The sequence below is a fragment of the Ciona intestinalis genome, unplaced genomic scaffold (genome assembly GCF_000224145.3).
Source record: "Ciona intestinalis unplaced genomic scaffold, KH HT001116.1, whole genome shotgun sequence".
Taxonomy (NCBI): Eukaryota; Metazoa; Chordata; class Ascidiacea; order Phlebobranchia; family Cionidae; genus Ciona; species Ciona intestinalis.
Genome location: NW_004191437.1, coordinates 12,309 through 32,369, shown reverse-complemented (window position 1 = coordinate 32,369; position 20,061 = coordinate 12,309). Strand labels below are relative to the sequence as shown.

Sequence of the window (20,061 nt, the reverse complement as noted above, 5' to 3'; positions counted from 1 at the left end):
CAATCATTAAATCAAGCGGTTCACGCTTTTGTTTACAAATCTGGCAACACTTTTACACAGTGCTGCCAGTGAATTCAGGTTCGTTCTATACACAATGCAACGATCATTACAGAGAAATTGATCTGGCAACACTGACAGAGGTCTATGGATTACAACGTAAGTTTAATTTAACTTTATTTAACTTAAATAAACAAAGATTCTCCAGATCGGGAGTTACGGTTCAGAGTTCAGTGAATCGGCGAGTGGGAGCGAAGTTCAACAAAATAAAATAAACAAACAAAGAAATAATGAATTGTACAAGAAACCTGACAGGTAATTTCCATTGTTATAACTTTTTTAATATAATCATAACATAAGTATTTATATCTACGCATACGATAGTGGAGATTAATTAAAACAACGAAGAGAAGGGAATTAGCTGCAAAACCACAGTCGTTAAACACTATAAATAAAAACTACTGTTGTGTCATTATTAACATTATGACATCACAGTGGTAGATTGGGATTATTACATCACAAACATCGAACGTTAAAACCATCGAAGAGGTCAGCGACGGATCTTGTTGACATTGAGGAAGGGAAGCGGATGCGATATCATGGGTTGCTTGCGATGGATGCGGTGGGTAAAGGGGGTTGCACACGTGGTTGTAAGCGGGCACAAGGTGTATGAAACGGAACAAGTTATAACGACTGTTAAATAAATAATTTTCATTCATTCAACATTCATTAATAATCTCTTTATATTTTTAGTATCAACGTCACAAGAAGCTGGTGAACGATTACTTGTTCCTTTATGGAGGAAAACGATCAGATTTCACAAGAGATTCGTAAGTTGGGGGTTCGGGTTCAAAGCTCTTTGGAATAAAAGTTATGTTTCAGGTCCAAAGATAAAACTGATCATGATGTCATAAAGGAGAATCATAGATTTCTATGGGAGGAGGAGGAGAGTGAGAAGAGTGGAAGAAGTTGGGAGGAGAAGTTGGCTTATAAATATTGGAGCAAATTATATAAGGAATATACCATATGTGATCTGGCTAAATATAAAGAAAATAAAATCGCATTAAGATGGAGAATTGAAAAAGAGGTGAAATTTTTTTTAAGTTTTAAAAAATAATAATTAAATTTAAAAATAATAATTAACCGCAGGTGATCTCGGGCAAGGGTCAATTCATTTGTTCGAACACCAAATGTGATGAAAGGGAAGGATTACGAACTTGGGAAGTTAATTTTAAATACACAGAGGGTGGGGGGATGAGGAATACGCTGGTCAAGTCACGATTGTGCCCCGAGTGTTCGTATAAACTCAATTATCGGCATAAGTATGTGGTTTCTATGGTTGTTTATGTTGTTTCTATGTTCTTGTTGTATGATAATAATGTGGGTTTTAGAAAAAGAGACGTAACAAAGAAAATTAAAAAACCTGATCGACGAAAAGATAAAATGAAGAAAATTAAATCGGAAGAAATTGAAACATCAGGTATTTGAATATTCACCTACAAACTTACAACCGTGTTACAACAACTTGTTGTGTTTTAGACCCCTCAACTTCAAGTCGAGGTGGAAACCCCCGCCCCGATGATGACGACCATATTTGGACGAAACCTATACCTGTCGAAGATACCAAGTCAAGGTATTGTGATGTCATATGCATTGTGATGTCATATGTGCATTGTGATGTCGTATATGCATTGTGATGTCATATGTGCATTGTGATGTCATATGTGCATTATTTGGGATGCATTATTATTGGGTATATTGGGTACAACCGTTTTTATCGATAGCTTGTTTAACAGCTTTTCTCTTTTTTATCGTGTTCATTGAGATAAATGTTGATTTGTAATTGATGTTTGTTCTCTTCCAGGGAAGACGAATTTGAAGATTATTTTGACGGATTGTTTCTTTAAATAAATTAAACGAATATTTATCGTTGTTGATATTGTTATTTGGGGTAGAAATATCAGCGTAGGAAGTAATATGTGTATGGGGTGGGGTAGTTAGTGTAGAGGGATTGTTACTAAAGTTGGGGGTTGGGGGGTTAGTATAGCAATACTACTATATGTATATGGGTTATGTGAAGTTGTACGGAGGAAAGTTATCAATTGTGGGTTAATGTGCTTTATTGGGGTTAGGGGTTAGGAGTTTAGTTGTTTGGAGTAAAATTATTAATACAATATTCAGGTTACTTAAGATTAGAGTTAATAATTCACATATATATAAGTGTGTAAATATGTGGTTTATTGAGAATTTTCAGGTAAAACGCGTTTAATTCATTTAAAACCTAGTTTGCTATTTCTATGGAACACCGCATGAAGCGGTGTGAATTTGTTGTAAATTATGACGTTGCATGTTCAGTCATGCGTAACAAGTAGCGTCAATCGCGTTTTCATTGTTTTTATTGTTGCGTCACAGTGAGGACAACATCTAACAATGGGAGCTGGGAATAGCGTTGAGATTCCTGGTGGTGGAACTGAGGGGTATCATGTTTTGCGGGTCAGTGTTTGACTATCGGTATCATTGCAATTATGTGCATGCTTCACGTTTCGGAACTAGTGAAGAATCCTCCAGAACAGATTAGGCTGGTGGAAAGTGTTTATTAGTTAGGGTTAGGGGGTATATGGGGGTTATTACTTATTACTGAGGGGTGGGTTCTTTACCGGCGTTTAAAACTGATTATTATAACTTTTATTAAATATTTGCAACCAACTGTGAGTTTTTTATATTTATTCTAAACTTTAATATAATTAATATACAATCACACTTTCCATTATTAACTCCTCGTTACTTCCAGGTCCAGGAGAATTCTCCCGGTTACAAGGCAGGGTTAGAACCTTTCTTCGATTTCATTGTAATGATCGGAAATACGAGACTGGTGGGTTGTTAGTCATAATTAACCTTTAATTTAAAAAAAAATATTTTACCTTTATTTATTTTGTATCAGAACAAAGATGACGATCGTTTGAAGGATTTGCTTCGAGCGAATGTTGAGAAACCCGTGAAGATGTTTGTGTACAGCAGTAAGACATTAAAGGTGGGTGCGATGGTTGCGGTGTATTAACTACGTTTCAAAGGTTCATGGGCCTTGTGGTTATACCTAAATCCTGTTAGAATTAAAATATTAATGGAACATTAGGAAAATAAGAAATGTTAAAACTACTTGGTCAAAAACTAAATTCCATAAAGGCTAAAACCTTAAGGTGTATGTCAGTATAATAAAAATATAAAACTTACAAACTTAAATATATCGGCATCAAGCTGCTTTAACACAAAACAAATAACGGTATTCATATGATGTATTATTAGAAAGCTGTCTCCAAATAAAACATTATGCAAATGGCCCAAATTTTCCCACATATTGTCCGAATTCATTATAAATATTGGATTATCCAACAGATTCGTGAAGTAACTCTCACCCCAAGTAGTATATGGGGGGGTCAGGGTTTGTTGGGGGTTTCGATAAGATTCTGTTCCTTTGACGGGGCTAATGAGAACGTGTGGCACGTTTTGGTAAGTTTGGGTTTTACAAAAGAAACTGCAAAATATGAATCTTAATGCAGTTAGGTGCGTTTTAACCAAATAATAAAACATATTTGTAACAATTTAAAGTATAGATCCATCTTTTTAACTCACATTCTTACCCAAATAATACCATTTTTACCCATAACTTTCTTAGTGACTGTTGTTTTTGCTGCCAATTCCCTTTTCTTCGTTGTTTTAATTAATCTGATAAATTCCAGCGTTAATTTTATTTTTAATACTTTATGTTACGCAAATTGTATAAAACATTGATTAGCATTATGTTTGTCACCCAGGATGTTGAACCGAATGCCCCCGCTTACCTCGCGGGGTTACGACCTTTCAGCGATTACATCATCGGTGCTGACTCGCTGTTAAGTGAGGTAAGATGACTCAGCTGGTATATATGATTTCTATTAATATTATCCATTACAGCAAGACGATTTATTCACGTTGATTGATTCTCACGATGGCCGACAATTGAAGTTGTTTGTTTATAATAAAGACACGGATGCGTCGCGTGAAGTTATTATTACACCCAACAGTGCATGGGGTGGGGAGGGAAGGTACGGATATGTTTCAACCCCATTTATTGTAATGTTACCCCAATACACCATACTTACCCCTTGCTATAGTAGCTTAGTGGTTAGTCCTTGCCTCTAACCAAGTGGTTATGGGTTCAAGACTCAATGCAGCTACTATTGTGGGTGTATGTTCCCCTGGTTTGCATCACCCATGGTGTAACCCCCTTCTATATATTATACCCACTATAACCACCACACCCCCACAGTATGGGATGCGGCATCGGGTATGGCTACTTACACAGAATCCCAATCCAACCTTTTACCGAGGGTAAAGTGGTGAGCGTCAAACATCCGACCCCGACGAACGTGGTCGACTCTCCTCCGACATCTAGTGACGGGTTTGCCGAGGTAAATATATGATGTCTATGTTTTGTGATAAATTCCAGCCTTTGAAATTCGACATCATATTCAAAAGAACAACAACATTATATATATTATTTCTATGTCATATATGTCTATATAATATTTTTATTTAAGGTTCAACTCCAACCAACCATGACGACAACGAACGGGTTGCCCACGGCAACGAGTAGCAACGTGTTGCCGGGTAACGCTGGGTTACCAACGTATGTTTCCATGGTTACCGATTCATCTGCTTCAGCGAGTTTCGCATCAGCGGTGCCAGGTATGACATCATTATTGATTATGACATAATGGTTGAATATGACATCATAGATGATTATGACATCGTAGATGATTATGACATCATAGATAATTATGACATCATTAACAGGTGCGGGAATACCACCCTTGGTGAATATCTCGTTGCCGTCGACAACTTATTCAACGGACCTTCCACCAATCACACTCGAGTCTGGTAAGTTATGATTCAGGTAGCATTCACAATGGTAGAAGGCCTAGAGGGCATGCATTAATCACTATGCCATAACTTATTGCTAGAATCCCCCACCTATAATACACAACAATGCAAATAACGACATTACCCCCCCAGGTATTCCCCCTCTCCCAGCGTTACCCAACTTCACCCTACCCCCGATGAACTTACCCCAGGGAATCCCCCCAATGAACTTATCCGAAGGAATCCCCCCAATTAATTTACCCGAGGGAATCCCCCCAATTAATTTACCGGGGGGAATTCCCATGCCCTCGTTGGAAAACTTAGCTGCAAGCCTGCCTCCAGTGGTGGACGTTCCGGTTGAACAAACGCAAGGTTTGTGACGTCATAATTAATCCTTGTGTAAACTATAATATCTTTACAAAAACTTTTGTTTCTATGGCTTGTTGTTCGTCTGCTAGGTGTCGCAACCGCCCTTTTTTCATCCAATTAACTGTAAACATGTTTTATCAACTGTTGTTTTGTCACATACTATTATATCATAATCATTTATGGAAATTCAAATCTTTCCATTACAGACAGCGAGCCACAAGAGGCAGTAGAGGGAAGTCCCATGATCGCGCCGTACGCTTCACCAGTTGCTACAAACTAAACATAGAAATCTCATTACACCTCTAATTATTCATCATAATGTATATTGTTTGTGTACAGTGACGTATGAAGCACGTGGTGCTGGAAGCAATGTTAATAAATATAAAGGGGAATTTATTGCTGTGTGATGTCATAATAAAAACGCGAGTTATTTATGACGTCAGAATTCATGAAGAATTTATATTCGTTAAAGCGCGTCGGGGACAAAATATTTTATTAAGCGCCATCGCGTGGTTGTTCACACATGAAACACGTGTGACGTCACTTCCTTCTTTTCAGCTCCAGCTTCCAAGGTTCGAAGTTTTATCGAATTTAATCCAAAAAATCAATTTAGTTTTGAGTTTGTTGGTTGTTTAACTTTGAAGTGTATTGTTATAGCTAGCAGTTGGTTTAATTATTATAAATATAAAGTTTGAGGTTTTTATACAAAGTTATAATTTAGATGGGCGCTTACAAATACATGAGCGAGGTTTGGCGAAAGAAACAATCTGACGTTCTTCGGTATTTGTTGAGAATTCGTTGCTGGCATTTTCGTCAACTTTCCTCTGTGCATCGGGCATCAAGACCTACACGCCCAGATAAAGCGAGAAAACTCGGTTACAAAGCTAAGCAAGGTACTATGTTGCAATGTTTTAGTATTTCTGTCTAGCTTGCCAAACGTGGTAACTTACGCCTTTCTTCTAATTACTCAGCAGCCATGCTTTTAATTACTTTGTTTTAATTAACTACAACTTACTGTGAGTTTATTGTATGTTGGATTTAGCAGCCACGTTTTTATTTGAATAGTTTTTATCCCTAGCGTATTTTAACTTAAAGACTTTCAATTTGCTGCCAATTCCCGTCTCTTCGTTGTTTTAGTTAGTTGGTGCTAGTGAAGAATCCCCCCCCACCTTATTTGCTAACCACTAGGGATTAGTAGTTAGCAAATAAGGTGGGGGGGAGCGAAGATTCTTCAATAGCTCCAATTCGTTTGATCTTTGCTACCCTGTTTCAAGATATATAATAAATAATATTCCTAGGTTTTGTAATTTACCGAGCCCGTGTCCGACGTGGGGGTCGCAAGAAGCCTGTTCCAAAAGGAGCAACTTACGGAAAACCCGTCCACCAGGGGGTTAACCAACTTAAGTTCGCGAGAAACCTTCAAAGTGTCGCTGAGGTTCGTGTTAAATTCTTCATATCCGTCGTTAAACATAAATTCTTGTGGTTCGTTGCGTAGCGATTGCGCTTCTTACAACTGGATACGTTTTATCAGTAAACATGTTTAAGCCACATGTTTGTTGTTATATTCTATTTTGTGTTTTAAATATTCTTCAGTCTTCGCTACCAAAATCTAAGGCGAAAGGTCTGTTTTATAAATTTCCAACTTTCCCCAGGAGCGAGTAGGTCGTCACTGCGGGGCGCTACGAGTGCTTAACAGTTACTGGGTTGCAGAAGATTCGACTTACAAATATTTTGAAGTCATTCTCGCTGATCCGATGCATAAGGTACGATGGTGGTTGCACATTATAATATATGTTTGTTGGTTACAGAGCATTGGCTGGGATAATGTTTACCAACTTTTGTTTAGGGATTCCCATAATTTGTTGTTAACAACATATGTTTCAGTATTTATACAGTTATGTATGCTGTGTTATTTTATGTTTAGCTTCTGTGTGTTGTTGGAATAGAGTTTGTTTTATTGAAGTTCTGAGAACACCATGAACCGAAACATTTTTAACAGTATTCCTTTTCATCAGGATAATTGAAAGTTTGAAACCTTATTTGTATAAAAGGCAGGTTAAGATTAGGAATTTACAAAACATAAAAAAACATTGATTAGTTCTTTTATACTTTAGATTTATTTCATGTTTTGTTGCTGCCAGGTTGTCATGCATGTTTGTGTTTAATTAAAGTTACAGGAAACTATTGTTTTCGCTTGTAAACGTTAAATATTTGGAAACATTGTATCTGCTATGTGCAGTGGTCGACTGACTTGATTTATTGGGAATGTCCGTTTATCCTTGTCAGAATAGTGTTTAAAATTATTTATTAAAACATTATCGCTTTTTTTATCTAAAACTACTTCTATACACCTTCGATGTCAATCACACGATCGGTTTGTGATCGAATGTTTAACTATTGGTGACAACTGGGTTGTATGGATGTTAAGTATCTTGTCCAAGGTCACATACAATACCCATGAACCATCGTAACCACCAACACATCACAGACGATCCGACGAGATCCAAACATTCAATGGATTTGTAAATCAACGATGAAACATCGTGAGATGAGAGGTCTAACGTCGGCCGGTAAGAGCAGTCGTGGTCTTGGCAAGGGACATCGTTTCAATCATTCCATCGGGGGATCGGTCCACGCTGCATGGAAGCGTAGAAACACCACTCAGGTAACTTGGTTTGTTTATTATAATATTTACAAAGTTTCAACTCAATGTTTCCACAGATGCGAAGAAAGCGATAAGTTGGTCGTCATGGAAATAAAAATATTCGATAAAATGTTTTGTGTTTTAACTTGAAAGGTTAAGTTTGTTTGGTCCTTGTGGCAGGGTGGGGTCGGGACCTTGGGGTAATGCGGGGTTGGGGCCGTTCGCACAACTTCGTCTGCAAAGTACAATGGTTGTTATGTAGTTTATGTTGTTTCTATGTTTACTTCGTGTATAGGGGAGTGATTGGTTTTGATGTCATAATTACTTCTGGTGACATCACAGCCTTCTTTTGTGTCACAGTAGCGTTAGGTGATTTTGATGTTACAACAATAAGCTTTGATGACGTCACAGTCGGTTTTGATGATGTCACAATTGTTTTTTTGACATTTGCTTCAGTTTGACCGTCAGGTGTCGCAGCTTTGGCGGGAGCTGTAAACATAGAAATGTTAGAAATATAAATAATATAGAAATAGCAATATACTAACTTTTAGCTTCTTTATATCCCAAACGTTGAAGATAGGTCTTGCTGTTTGTAAGGTTGTTGTTCGTAGCTATCAACGCTTTCCTGTAACAATGGTTGTTATTACGTCACTAGTATATGACGTGATTTATTTATACCTGACGTCATCAATATTCGCTTGTGGATATAACAATCGTAGCAGTGTGACGTAATGAGTTTTAACAATCACCTGTCAATCAACAAATTAATCAAACTCTTTGACGTCATACTAACGCAAGTTACCTGTGACGACTATATGACGTAACCTTTGTGATGATACAACAAACCAATGTCTAAAAGTGTTCGAATACTACGTAAACTACGTAACAATCAAGATGTTATCGAAGAACTTACAACTCTAGCACTTACTCATTGTGATATATTTGTTTGTATTATGACGTCACATGCGCGTTTCTGTTAAATATTAATTTCTGAAATATTTGGTGGGGAGGAATAAATAGCGACTGTAATATACTATTTCTATGCTGGATTCATGGGTATTTAACCGTGACGAAAGTAACTCAAGCATGAAATATTTTTGCGTTTTGATTGGTTGAGGGAAATGTTGTAGAATTTGGCAACAAACAGGGGATTGTGATGTAATAGCCAACCATAAAGACTTTGTGACGTGATAATGGACGATATAGACTTTAGTGACGTAAGTGATGAAGTCATAGACTTAGCGACGAATTACGCGGATAAATATGTTGATTATGTTGAGAATTTACCGTTTGATTTGCAACGAAACGTCACAAGATTGAGGGAAATTGACTGCACTTGTCGAGGTAACGATGTTATTGTGTTTATTGTAAAGTGCAATATTGTGTCGGTTTAGTTGCCACGCTTTTATTTAAGTAGGTAACCTAACCTTTCCATCTGATCACAACTTTATTAAATTGTTAAATTTTAATAATAAAATTAGTGTAAACTAATATGCTTAATCATTTGTGCATAATTCGTTGCTTTGGTTTACTTAATGTTTAGATATATTATACTTGTTATTTTAGTTGTGATGTTTATTAGCATGAGGTTTAAACTTACAAATAACATTGCAGAGGTGGTCGGCGAGATTGAATCGCTTTACGATGGATTTGCGAATGACGGGGAAACAAAAAAACGATCGGGTTTGGTTCAAATTCAACGATTGTTGGGTCGTTGTCAGGAACTTGGGGATGAAAAGATATTTATTGTTCAGCAGGTGGATTTAAAGTATTTGACGACATTTCTTTAAATAGTTTATGAGACTTATTGCAAAGACTGATAATGCTGTTTTTGTTTTTAAACTCACGAAAAGGTCGACAATTAGCCATACATACATATATAAAACTTGATTTTGTTTGCTGAGTATTTTGTAGAACTTATTCCAGACTGTTATTTGGTCACGAATCGTCCAACTTTATGAGCTTATTTACTTTGTGTTGATGATGCCATAATATTTGCAGATAAACGAAATGATTGAGAATCGGAAGAAAAGTCTCGAACATTCAAGTTATCGGTTCAAGATATCGTATCGCCCCGATCAAAAAGATGAGTTTCGTCGCGAAGCTAATGTGAGTTTATTGGATTTCTATTTTAAAAGCAATCACACACAAAGTTATATAACTCGTTATAAAGCGCGACTGGAAAAAAACATTCATATTTATATATTAGTCTTGGTTTTGTGGCAAACCTGGGTCCCCTGACCCCACTATTAAACCCAGGATACCCCACCCATATGGCTTCAAATAGGATTAAATATTTACCAAAATATTTCCACAGAAAGTTGACAATCATCGCTCGAAACGAACTCGACGCCGACAAAATCAATATCAAGATAAGGTGATATTGATAGTGGTTTGTGATGTCACAATGGTGGTTTGTGATGTAATAATATTATTTGTGATGTCATAACAGGTTAAATACTCCATGATGGATTCTGGGTTCGCCAAGAGTGGTAACCACGGTAACGGAAGTTCGGCAAACCAACCACTGGAGGTCAGGAAAGAGCAATCGAGGACAAACAAAGACGAGACGCAGAAAAGTGAAAAGGTCGAGAAAAAAGAACCAATCTCCATGGCAACCACTATAGCACTCCCGGTGGCTGTTGTGTCAACTTTGAAATCTACGACAACTAAACCATCAACAAAAGTTACAACTTCTTCCAAACCTTCCACGTCAAGTTCTAACGGTTCAAACAAATCGATCAATAAAGGAAAAAAGAAAAAGAAATCTAGCAGGGTATTTGTTTTAGTTCTTTAATATAGCAGGGTACTTGTTTTAGTTTTTTAATAAGTAAGTTATCTTTATGTGGACATGTTTTAACGGCTGCCGTTTTGGTACTAGTTTGCTTCTATTTGTTGTTAATAAGTTAAGTTTGTTTATTTATTTTAATTTATTAAACTTTTTCAATCAGACTATTAAACTTTATTTATTACATAATATTTATGTTTAATTTTATGCGAAACGCGCAGCCCCAACTTGAACGAATGTCGACTCGCTCTCCATCGCCTCAAGTGGACGTCCCGATTGACCCCGACGAGCCAACTTACTGCGTTTGCGATCAAGTATCTTTTGGACAAATGATTGGTTGCGATAATAAGAAGTGCCCCATCGAGTGGTTTCATTTCTCATGTGTTGGTTTAACTCTGAAACCGAAAGGTCGTTGGTATTGCCCCGACTGCCTGCGAGACATGAAGTGCAAAAAGAAAAGGGAAAAATAAAGTTTTCAAATGTAGAACAATCGATTTTGGAAATATTCAAATGTTTCTTATTATTTTGTAACACTCCCCTTTATTGATTATCTGTGACGTCATAATCAGCTGGTGTTTCACGGATCGATGATTTCGATTGTCATGGGGAAGTACGTCACACATGATAATGAGCATTATGACGTAAATAATGTTTAATAATATAGCGGTCGTCGCGGTTTTATTCATTTAAAATAATATCATTGCCATGTTTATTGTTACGTCATAGAAGCGTTTGTCATCGATAGTAGGGTATTGTTTTATAACAAAGCTTCTGTTCTATTATTGACTGTTACGTCATAGACAGTGGTTTGAAGTTTGTTCTAGAATTGATTGTTACGTCAAAGGAAAGTTTTATTCTCGAAGTTTTAACAATCTTGATCGTAATGAATGGAAGTTTCAGGTAAATTACTTTGTTTTAAATTAATAAACAAGTTTAACTTTGGTTTGGCAGCGTGTGTTGTAACGACCAGAGTCGTATAAACACCGAGTAGTCCAACTGCCGTCTTTGTGTGTCCAGAATAAGTCAAAAGTGGTGACTTTGACAATGGGTTTAAACGAACTTGTTAGGTTTTATTTGTGTTTTGCTTTTGTGGGAAGGTGTAAAACAGCTTTCATTTACCTTACCAAACATTTTTTGAAGAAAATATATCAATTTACCCGCATTAAATGACTAAAATGTCACAAATCAACCGCTTCTAATTCTATTCTTTGACTTATTTTGATACAGAAAACAAATATCTCATGATTTTTACATTTTTTAAATTTGTTTTTATTCCCATGTTTTTCTGTAATTTACCGAAAAACAAACATTTTCCCTATACCTACTGTGTTATTTTGGACCCAAATTGTCGTTCAATTTGTTTTTTTTAAGTAAAAATGGGTTGGTCTACACGGTATTTCTATGGCTGTGGTAACGACTGTCGTTTTGTTGCTATAGGTCTTTACGTTATCTGGGGCAATATCAACTAAAAGACATTTTGCTTATCGGCAACGTTATTGTTTATGTTTCTACAATTACACCTTTCTTAAGTTAATTAACTACAACTCACTGTGAGTTCATTGTATGTTGGGTTTAACAGCTGCGTTTTTATTTGATTCTTGTTGTCGTATTAAATAAATATTTTTGCATCAAAGGTAAACAACTTTATTATGAGGACTTAGACGACAGTGAGAGTTGTACATCTTCACTGGCAACCACGTTGACACTGAGTGAGGATGCTGATGATTTATATTTAGGGGCAGAAGGTGGGGTTGGCTGTTTGTGGTAAAGTTGCAGCATCTTGAATGTATCTTTCGTATGTTGCACACGTGGTATATATGTGTCCTTGGGTTAATCACTTCATGGAACATTAAAAGTCATAGCGACTGGCTTGTCGCTGCTACCATCGTGTACGTATGTGTTCTTGGAAACTTAACAGCAATTGCTTCAACCCAGTGATCACTAATGGGTTGTTGTTCCCACAGTGGGCACGAGGTGTATGAAACAGAACACCTGTGTTGAAACGACTGTCGTTGCCCCTTCATAAACCATAGTTTAACTTGAGTAGATACCATTAATATGAAACTTAATGAACTTGTATGTTTATTGTTTATATTAATCAATGCTGTTGCCACCACAAATGAATTACATGATTATAATGTTGGTCTAAAACACTTTATATACAAACCAGATTTAATATTAAACCATCTGAAGCTATTTTTATGTTTTATTTGTTTCAGCAAATTCCTTTGAAGCCAAAAAAGTTGAAAACGAAAGAAAAAGGTTTGATTGTGTGTTGATTTTAAAAACTTTCTAAATACTTTGAATATTTTCAGTTCTTTGGGTTCGTTGAAATATGAAACGTTGAGAGAAAAATTGTCAATATCAAGGTAACATAGATATAATATATTATTTAATAAAATAGATATATAATATAGATTTATAAAAGTTTAATAAAATTTAAAAATCTCGATATGATGTATAACTTTATACTAAATCAAATGAATTATAAATAGTAAAAAGTTAATAAAATTAATTTATGTGAATAATAGATAAAATATAATTATATTTTCTTGCAGCAGATTGTATTTAAATATTATTATATTGAATTAATAGAAATAATATACTTTTTATTTGAGCAGTGTTGTTGATATTTTAAAAGCGCGAGAATGCGATCCAACACAAGTTTTGCAAAATCTTGGGTTTTGCGGAAAATCTTCCGATAAAACTCGTTCCGACGTAAGTTAGTTGTGATGTCATATTCATCATTGTGATGTCATAATCATGTTTTATCCCAGATATTAGCGAGATTCAATTACCGAGACCCCATTAAGGAAAACAATCAAGGTATTATGACATCATAATTACCTCGAGTAATTAACGATAATTGTTACGTAACAGAAGCTCCTGAGAGGGTTTATGATGTCACAAAGAGCATTAATAAAACAAAGGAATGGCTGACAATGCATCATCCTGATGATGAGAAGAAGGCCCCTGTTACCATGGTAACTTAAACTGTAATGTTTGTGTGCATGTGTTTTATATTTATATGTTTACAGGGTGATACATTAGCGAAACGCACTGCCCTCCAGTGGGCAAAGAACCGTCGTCGTTTCTCAGCGAAATCTCGTCAATCGTCATTCGATCTTTTGCCGAAAGTTAATGAAGAATCCATCGAAGGTTGTTGTGATGTCATAATATAAACTGCATTGTGACATCACAATATCAATGTTTTCTCACATTTACTGGGAAATATAATGACCATTGTGATGTCATTGTTTTAGTTCTGTTCATCAGTTAACAAATATATAATAAGGATTTAAACCCCTGCTTAAGTATTGTTAAATATAACCCCTAATATAATTTAATGGGTTAACATTATAAACACCACAGGCCACTCGGTGACAGCAGACACAATGATGATACGCGAAAGTTCACAAGAAAAAGTTGAGGTAACAAAAATAAACATAACGATCTAAATAAATAATTAAATGAAGTAAACAGGAACCGCCACGACCGTTGAGACATATTTCGCTGAGTCATGCTCAACTTGAATCTTTTGAACTCGAAGAAATAAACAGGTATGTGATGTCATAGTATGTGTGTCTGTGATGTCATCATGATATCATATCCACAGCAATGATGACATCACAGAGAAGCGACATCCACCCATTGTGAGTCAGCAAATATCAGGAAATCCCCATGAAAGTGATGAGTCATCAAGTGGGTTCGACGAGGATGATATGACATCATTATTACATCATCAAACCTGTGATGATGTCATCAACGTACGTCCAAATAAGGTGGTTGAAACTTACGAGGTTGGTATTGTGACATCATGAATATCAATGTTTCGACTAACCCCGACACCCAGGGCCAATGTTTGTGCGGAACGAGGAAATCCACAACAAACGTACGATACGTCTATGACATCACAATGGGGGATTGTCGCAACACAAACAACTCGTGTTCCACTTCACCGAACAAAGTCAACCAACCGCGACGTGTCGTTTCTGAGTTTCGTCGTCAACGGAGACGGGAGGTCGCGGGGAGGTCAGCGGTGTCCGGTGACATCATCAGTGACATCATCGATGATGCGGCGATCGTTTGTAAAGGTGGGAAATATTTCTATCGTCGTCGTAGAAACGGGAGCGTACATGTCATTGGTGATGATGTCATCGAAAGGGAATCCCCTGATGACATCACTTATAAGGTGGATGATGTCACAATAGACGAACCTTGCTTATGTAAACTGATGACATCACATGACACGGCTATGACATCATCACAACGACTGACTCGTCAATTTTGCACAACTTCGTTTCCACCACACGGTGGGGTTATCAGTCCTGTATAAATATATAATTTCTATGTTGCAATAATTGTGATGTCATATTTTATCTTTATTACATCACAGACCTGCCTTATTGTTCCAACTATTGTGATGTCACAATATGCACGTAGCTTCAATAATAAATTTATTGTCACATAACAATTGTTTATTTATTGACGTAACAATGGGGTGGATTCTGTTGTCGCGCGTCGACGATTATAACTCGGACGAAGAAAAATAAGTGCGACAATAAAACACACGATGGCGCAAGAGGTCGGGACGAGCGAGGCAATCGTTGAACCTTTGGCCCATATTGGGGGATTCCCCAGTGCATACCTGGACACGATTGGTTGAAATATAAAGAACGTCATCCATGACATCACAAGTATTGAGGAAAATGTGGTCACCGGGTGGGGGTATGTGACCTCCGCTGCAATCTCCAACAATGCTGTCTCGGCCACGCCCATAAACAAACCTAATATGGAGTGTGATGTCATCAACCCAACCACGCTTCCGCGCATGAGCGAACACGTGGTCCCTGTTGTCCCGACAACCAACCCAGCTAAACCAATCAAAGCCATCGTTTGATATTTCTTGTTCCGGTCGAGTGCACGCCCTGCAATGATTGGTCCAATTGCAAAGAATGTGAATAGTGATGTCATAATACGACCTGCTATGAGGTCATAATTATCATCTCCGGGTATTCCCCCCATAGCATCACGGGACATTGTTGACAACAAAGTGACGCTGTTCGCTGCTGATGCCGCGGAACTCCCGTAAAGAATCGCCACTAATATAAACTCTTTGTTTTTGTACAGAGGGTGTAGTTGGGTGTTTGTGACAATCGTGTGGCGTCGAAGTTGTGCCTGGCTTGGGGCCACGGCAGGTTTCTCGGTGACATGCGCCACGGCAACAATGAAAGTGACAAGTGACAACCCAGCAGTGACGGCAAACATCGAAACCAATCGAAACCGAAGTTTTTCAAGAATCGCCGAGTCCTCAAACCCCGTACCGCCGGCTATTATGACATCACTGGTGGCAACAATGGATGGGGGCACGATGGAACCCGCGGCATCTCCCGCACCGACGGCCATCAGCGCCGATGCCATGGCGGTTGTCACTTCGGTCTCAGGGAACCAAACAGCGGCCACTAGTGGTGGGATTGTCATCGCGATTGCGTTGTTGACGCCCATGATGGTTTGTCCGGTGATGGCGACGACGAATCCGATGTCACGATCAATCATGGCAACCGTCAACATTATTGTGCCAACTGACGCACTGCCCGTCATCAACAGCGCCATCGTGCGGAAGTTAGGTCGGCGGTTGGTAACCATGGCAACCACTGGCACGGCAACGATGGTTGCCATGGTAGCAGAGTTGGTCAACCAATCAGCAGCTCCCGGAGTGATGACGTAATAATTGGAGAAAACGTCGTTGATTTGCCCGAACACGACAGACACAAACGAACGGATGAATATCGAGAAACACGTCACAAATAAAACCATCCATCGTGTCATAGTTGGCATTATGACATCATCATTCAATTCCTCCCAACTCTCTTCGTCGCCATCTAGCGGTTGATAATCCAAAGATTTATCGATAGTTTCGATGAACGAGTTGTTGTTGTTGAGTTCCTTCATTCGTTCAACATCGCTAAACAAACCGTGCGACATTTCGTCATCAGCGTCGCTAAGCAACGACAATGACGTGTCTGTGACGTAACAAGACGTATCGTCGTCCAACCACGTGACCACTCCATTGTGTTCCTTTGTTGACAAACAATCGAATTTATTTTCAACAATCGAACTTTCCATTATGACATCATAAATGCCATCTTTCGGTTGGCGCAGTCTATTTATACCCTACTATGACGTCATTATGAATTACGTCACAAGACATCGATAATCACGTTTAATGAATCCCATTATGACGTAATAATACCCTGTGTTATTGTTTAGTGTTGTTTCCATTTGGGTTAATTTTCGGGAAAATCCCGGATGTCACGAGATTGTTTCATAATGTTTGTTACGTCATAGAGAAAGGACAATTAGGAATTCGAGAATTGGTTTAAAATATTATTGGGCACGTAAGTGGTTAATGTCACCGCTAGGTGTAGGTAAGTAGATTCGTCGAAACCGCTATTCGATTATGACGTCATAGTCACAACAAAGAAGACACGCGAAGTTGATGTTTCAGCAGAAGTATTATGACGTCATGAAGGTGAAAGAAGAAAAAACAGTCAAAGAAAATATTAACAATGTGAGTGATTGTGACGTGTGAATGATTATTATAAAGTGATTGTTTGATCTAAGCGCGTAATTAGAGCCTGAATACAAATACTTCATTGTGAACTTTCGGTTGTTTTACTCAAAGTTGGTTTGACTTAACAAATACACTTTCATTTATAACGTGTTATATCAACTGTCGATTTGTTGTTAATTCCCATTTCTTTGCTAGAATAAAGAATACAACTTTTGTTATTATATTGTATGAATCTAAATAATGTTAATCACATTTAAGTAACTTAGTGGAGGGTAGGGGATGAACAGTTTAACGGGAAAGTTGTTATTACAATTTAATCTTTCACTTTATTAATATAAGCTTATGTCCAAAAATAATATTTCAGAATCTTTCTTCGTCGGTGAAACAGTTACAACAGGAATGTGCGTTGCGTTCCGATGATCATGTGACCTCCGAAAGTTACTTTGCACAAACTTTCGTGTCGGTTGTTGAAGCAGCATTTTTACATGGCTTAAAGGTGACGACATATATTGTGACAAAGTTTTTGATTTTTTCAAATTTTCAACAAAATTTTTTCAGAAAAAGTATTTTGAACGTCGAAAACACAACCAAGATTTGCCCCGTCCACAATTTTGGAATTTAATTGGCAAGATCAGCCATAGAGGTCCCATTGAAGAGGTTGGTAGATAATTAGTTAAGTTTTATGTTTTCCTAATTAACTTATCGTTCAGTGCAAGAAATTAAAATTAATCTCAACGAACGTGGGTCGTTGTCGCGCATGGTTGAGAATCGTCATAAATAACGGAGATCTTTCGTTCTATCTCTCATCTATTCTTACAACTACGGATTATTTAAATATTTTCGACAAATATTATGAGGATTATGCTTTGTTTAAGGACCATGAACAAGTGAGTAGCAATTAACATTGGTGTGAACCGAAGAGATTAAAACCAATGAGTAGAAACTCTGACGTAACAATGGGAAATTTGCTAATTTGTTTCGTACACCGTCATGCTTCAATGCATCACGAAAATTGAAAACTATCGGTAACTAGGTACGCTATAACGCAATTGAAGTCAATATATATATATATATTGACTTCAACTGCTTACCGAACTGTTTAAATGAGAAACCGCTGCCGTTATTTTGTTTGTGTGACCAAACGATGGTCCAAAAAGAATATGTTTGAGTGGGCCGATAAATTTGAAAAGTTAATCCGTGGATACTGCGCGGATTAACATATTAACAATCTCTTTAAACGAGATTCAGTGAGGATTTGTGAGAATTATCTCTTTCCGTTCCATCTCTCATCTAATTGTTTTGCATGCCACGGAGAAGCATTTACTTGAGCTAAAATTTAGTCAAAAACATCATTGGACATATCTTCTATTCTTCGTTTTACTGTTGCAGCTGATAGTGAATTTAATTCATATTTTTGGTCTCCTTATCACCAATCATGACAGGCACAACTTCCTTCATTGCTGACATTAAAATTTGCAATTTGGTAAGAGGTGACTTATGAAGTAAATTGCCAATACTCCGGTAAACGCCTTCATGACATTGGTTTGTGATGCAAGAGATTGCAACTTTCGTTCAAAAAACTCGCCTTGTCATACAAACTTTTTCTGCTATTTTTTGCTGCCATGTTTGTATTATAATAATTTATGTTTGGTAGCTGAATATAACTAACTGTACAGAAAAATGTAAGTGACCTGAGTTTAATTAGTTTGGCTGCAAAACTTTGCTGTTCGGTCATAATTTTTAACATGACGACACAAAGGTTTTACCGTGACGCATCCCACAAGCTGAAAATATACAGTAATGGTTGCGATCTGGAACAAAAACGTTATGTTTATATTTTTTCAAAACCATTTTTGTAACGTCACTGTATTTATAGTCAGTTGTGGCGACCCCGAAATACGTTCAGGCGACCCCATTTCTGTACGACTACACTTATCAGAAAAACAAAATTTGTCCAACAATTTTCTGGTTAGGTCTAAGCTTTTGTGTCTTGTCAAGTAAAATAAATCAGGTATAACGCTAATCCCTTTGGCTTATCCCATCTTTGGTAAATTAAAAAATAAGAGTTTCCAGATGCTTTCTCACTAAAACTTGTAACAAAGTAATCTGCACTAGATAGTGAACCTAAACTGCCGCCAACTTCGAGCCACCACTCCTGAATACCACGTTTACTGAATGAACCCTTGTCACCATACTATAGCATTACGCATAAAAATCTTTAGGCATACTATAATCGCACGCAAATTAAAGCAACTTTCCGTTGTATTTTCTGAACGAATCGTCGGTACATTTAAATCCCGTTCCGCTTCGTCTTCAAATATTGCACATAAACCATCATATCCGACTTAATAAAAAACAGTTTAAGGCACGAATTCCATCGCCACTATGCTAAATTTCAAGTACAAATTGTATAAGACCGTTAATGCAGCTGATTATTAAGCAGGTTTAAATAAACCTCTTTGTATAAACATAGATACCTAAACATATAGATACGAAACTGGCGAAAAAGTTTAGACAGGTCACGCTTCAGTGAATCCGTGCTAATTCCGATTTCATAATAGCGTTGAACAGCAGTCTTATGCAGATTTCGACAGTTTGTTGCAAATACAGACGTACAAATACAGTATTATAAAAATGTCGCACTGCTGGATTCGTGGTTGCTCTTATAAGTGTAGGAGCAACATTTCCAAACGTCCCTATTTAAAATGTTGGGAGCCGACCTGGCCAAGCATGTAGAGAAGGCACCGTAAAGAACTGGCAGTATATTTTGTCTTATCGAACCCTGATCCC

At 37.3% G+C, this 20,061-nt stretch overlaps 7 protein-coding genes and 1 long non-coding RNA gene across 10 annotated transcripts in view; 6 read left to right on the top strand and 2 right to left on the bottom strand.

The window, feature by feature from the left end:
• Nucleotides 1-37: 37 nt before the first annotated feature.
• LOC100177641 (protein FRA10AC1 homolog) lies at nt 38-1,924 on the top strand. Its single transcript, XM_002125865.4, has 9 exons — nt 38-156; nt 206-312; nt 493-619; nt 751-827; nt 880-1,084; nt 1,147-1,319; nt 1,389-1,477; nt 1,537-1,630; nt 1,862-1,924. Exons 1-9 carry the CDS (start codon nt 145-147, stop codon nt 1,902-1,904), a joined length of 927 nt encoding a protein of 308 aa, XP_002125901.1. The 5' UTR covers nt 38-144; the 3' UTR covers nt 1,905-1,924.
• A 412-nt stretch (nt 1,925-2,336) lies between these two features.
• Nucleotides 2,337-5,661, top strand: LOC100176867 (Golgi reassembly-stacking protein 2). Its single transcript, XM_002124629.4, has 11 exons — nt 2,337-2,490; nt 2,789-2,869; nt 2,939-3,028; nt 3,391-3,504; nt 3,810-3,896; nt 3,949-4,079; nt 4,304-4,445; nt 4,575-4,722; nt 4,831-4,914; nt 5,050-5,268; nt 5,472-5,661. Exons 1-11 carry the CDS (start codon nt 2,428-2,430, stop codon nt 5,543-5,545), a joined length of 1,233 nt encoding a protein of 410 aa, XP_002124665.1. The 5' UTR covers nt 2,337-2,427; the 3' UTR covers nt 5,546-5,661.
• On the bottom strand, nt 2,390-3,003 carry LOC113475651. The gene is made up of 2 exons (XR_003397402.1): nt 2,919-3,003; nt 2,390-2,576 (listed from the first exon to the last, which is right to left on the bottom strand). It is a non-coding gene; the product is annotated as an uncharacterized LOC113475651 (long non-coding RNA).
• Nucleotides 5,662-5,750: 89 nt separating the features above from the next.
• Nucleotides 5,751-8,039, top strand: LOC100175325 (60S ribosomal protein L15-like). The gene is made up of 6 exons (XM_026840085.1): nt 5,751-5,837; nt 5,987-6,158; nt 6,564-6,700; nt 6,918-7,028; nt 7,754-7,930; nt 7,987-8,039. The coding sequence occupies exons 2-6, from the start codon at nt 5,987-5,989 to the stop codon at nt 8,002-8,004; spliced, it is 615 nt and encodes a 204-aa protein (XP_026695886.1). The 5' UTR covers nt 5,751-5,837; the 3' UTR covers nt 8,005-8,039.
• A 102-nt stretch (nt 8,040-8,141) lies between these two features.
• On the top strand, nt 8,142-11,464 carry LOC100182325 (inhibitor of growth protein 1). The gene is made up of 6 exons (XM_002124857.4): nt 8,142-9,253; nt 9,524-9,666; nt 9,911-10,018; nt 10,227-10,286; nt 10,362-10,685; nt 10,919-11,464. The coding sequence occupies exons 1-6, from the start codon at nt 9,103-9,105 to the stop codon at nt 11,165-11,167; spliced, it is 1,035 nt and encodes a 344-aa protein (XP_002124893.1). The 5' UTR covers nt 8,142-9,102; the 3' UTR covers nt 11,168-11,464.
• On the top strand, nt 11,364-15,492 carry LOC100187085. 2 transcript variants are annotated; one of them, XM_002125259.3, is made up of 12 exons: nt 11,364-11,597; nt 12,332-12,442; nt 12,917-12,959; nt 13,013-13,066; nt 13,319-13,415; nt 13,475-13,523; nt 13,578-13,681; nt 13,736-13,856; nt 14,070-14,128; nt 14,181-14,257; nt 14,314-14,497; nt 14,551-15,168. In XM_002125259.3, exons 1-12 carry the CDS (start codon nt 11,585-11,587, stop codon nt 15,031-15,033), a joined length of 1,395 nt encoding a protein of 464 aa, XP_002125295.1. In that variant the 5' UTR covers nt 11,364-11,584; the 3' UTR covers nt 15,034-15,168. The 2 variants fall into 2 exon arrangements, with proteins under 2 accessions (XP_002125295.1, XP_026695885.1); XM_026840084.1 differs by having other exon boundaries at nt 11,422-11,597; nt 13,581-13,681; nt 14,551-15,492.
• LOC101242180 (feline leukemia virus subgroup C receptor-related protein 2-like) lies at nt 15,180-16,823 on the bottom strand. The gene has a single exon (XM_004227490.1). It carries the CDS (start codon nt 16,821-16,823, stop codon nt 15,180-15,182), a length of 1,644 nt encoding a protein of 547 aa, XP_004227538.1.
• A 294-nt stretch (nt 16,824-17,117) lies between these two features.
• Nucleotides 17,118-20,061, top strand: part of LOC100181521 (pleckstrin homology domain-containing family M member 1-like) — a 7,526-nt gene continuing 4,582 nt past the window's right edge. For both annotated transcript variants that reach the window (XM_002122830.5, XM_018817075.2), the window contains exons 1-4: nt 17,118-17,268; nt 17,636-17,767; nt 17,830-17,928; nt 17,982-18,158. In XM_002122830.5, coding sequence (XP_002122866.2) covers nt 17,197-17,268; nt 17,636-17,767; nt 17,830-17,928; nt 17,982-18,158 — 480 coding nt within the window. In that variant the 5' untranslated portion in view covers nt 17,118-17,196. The remainder of the gene's footprint in view (nt 17,269-17,635; nt 17,768-17,829; nt 17,929-17,981; nt 18,159-20,061) is intronic.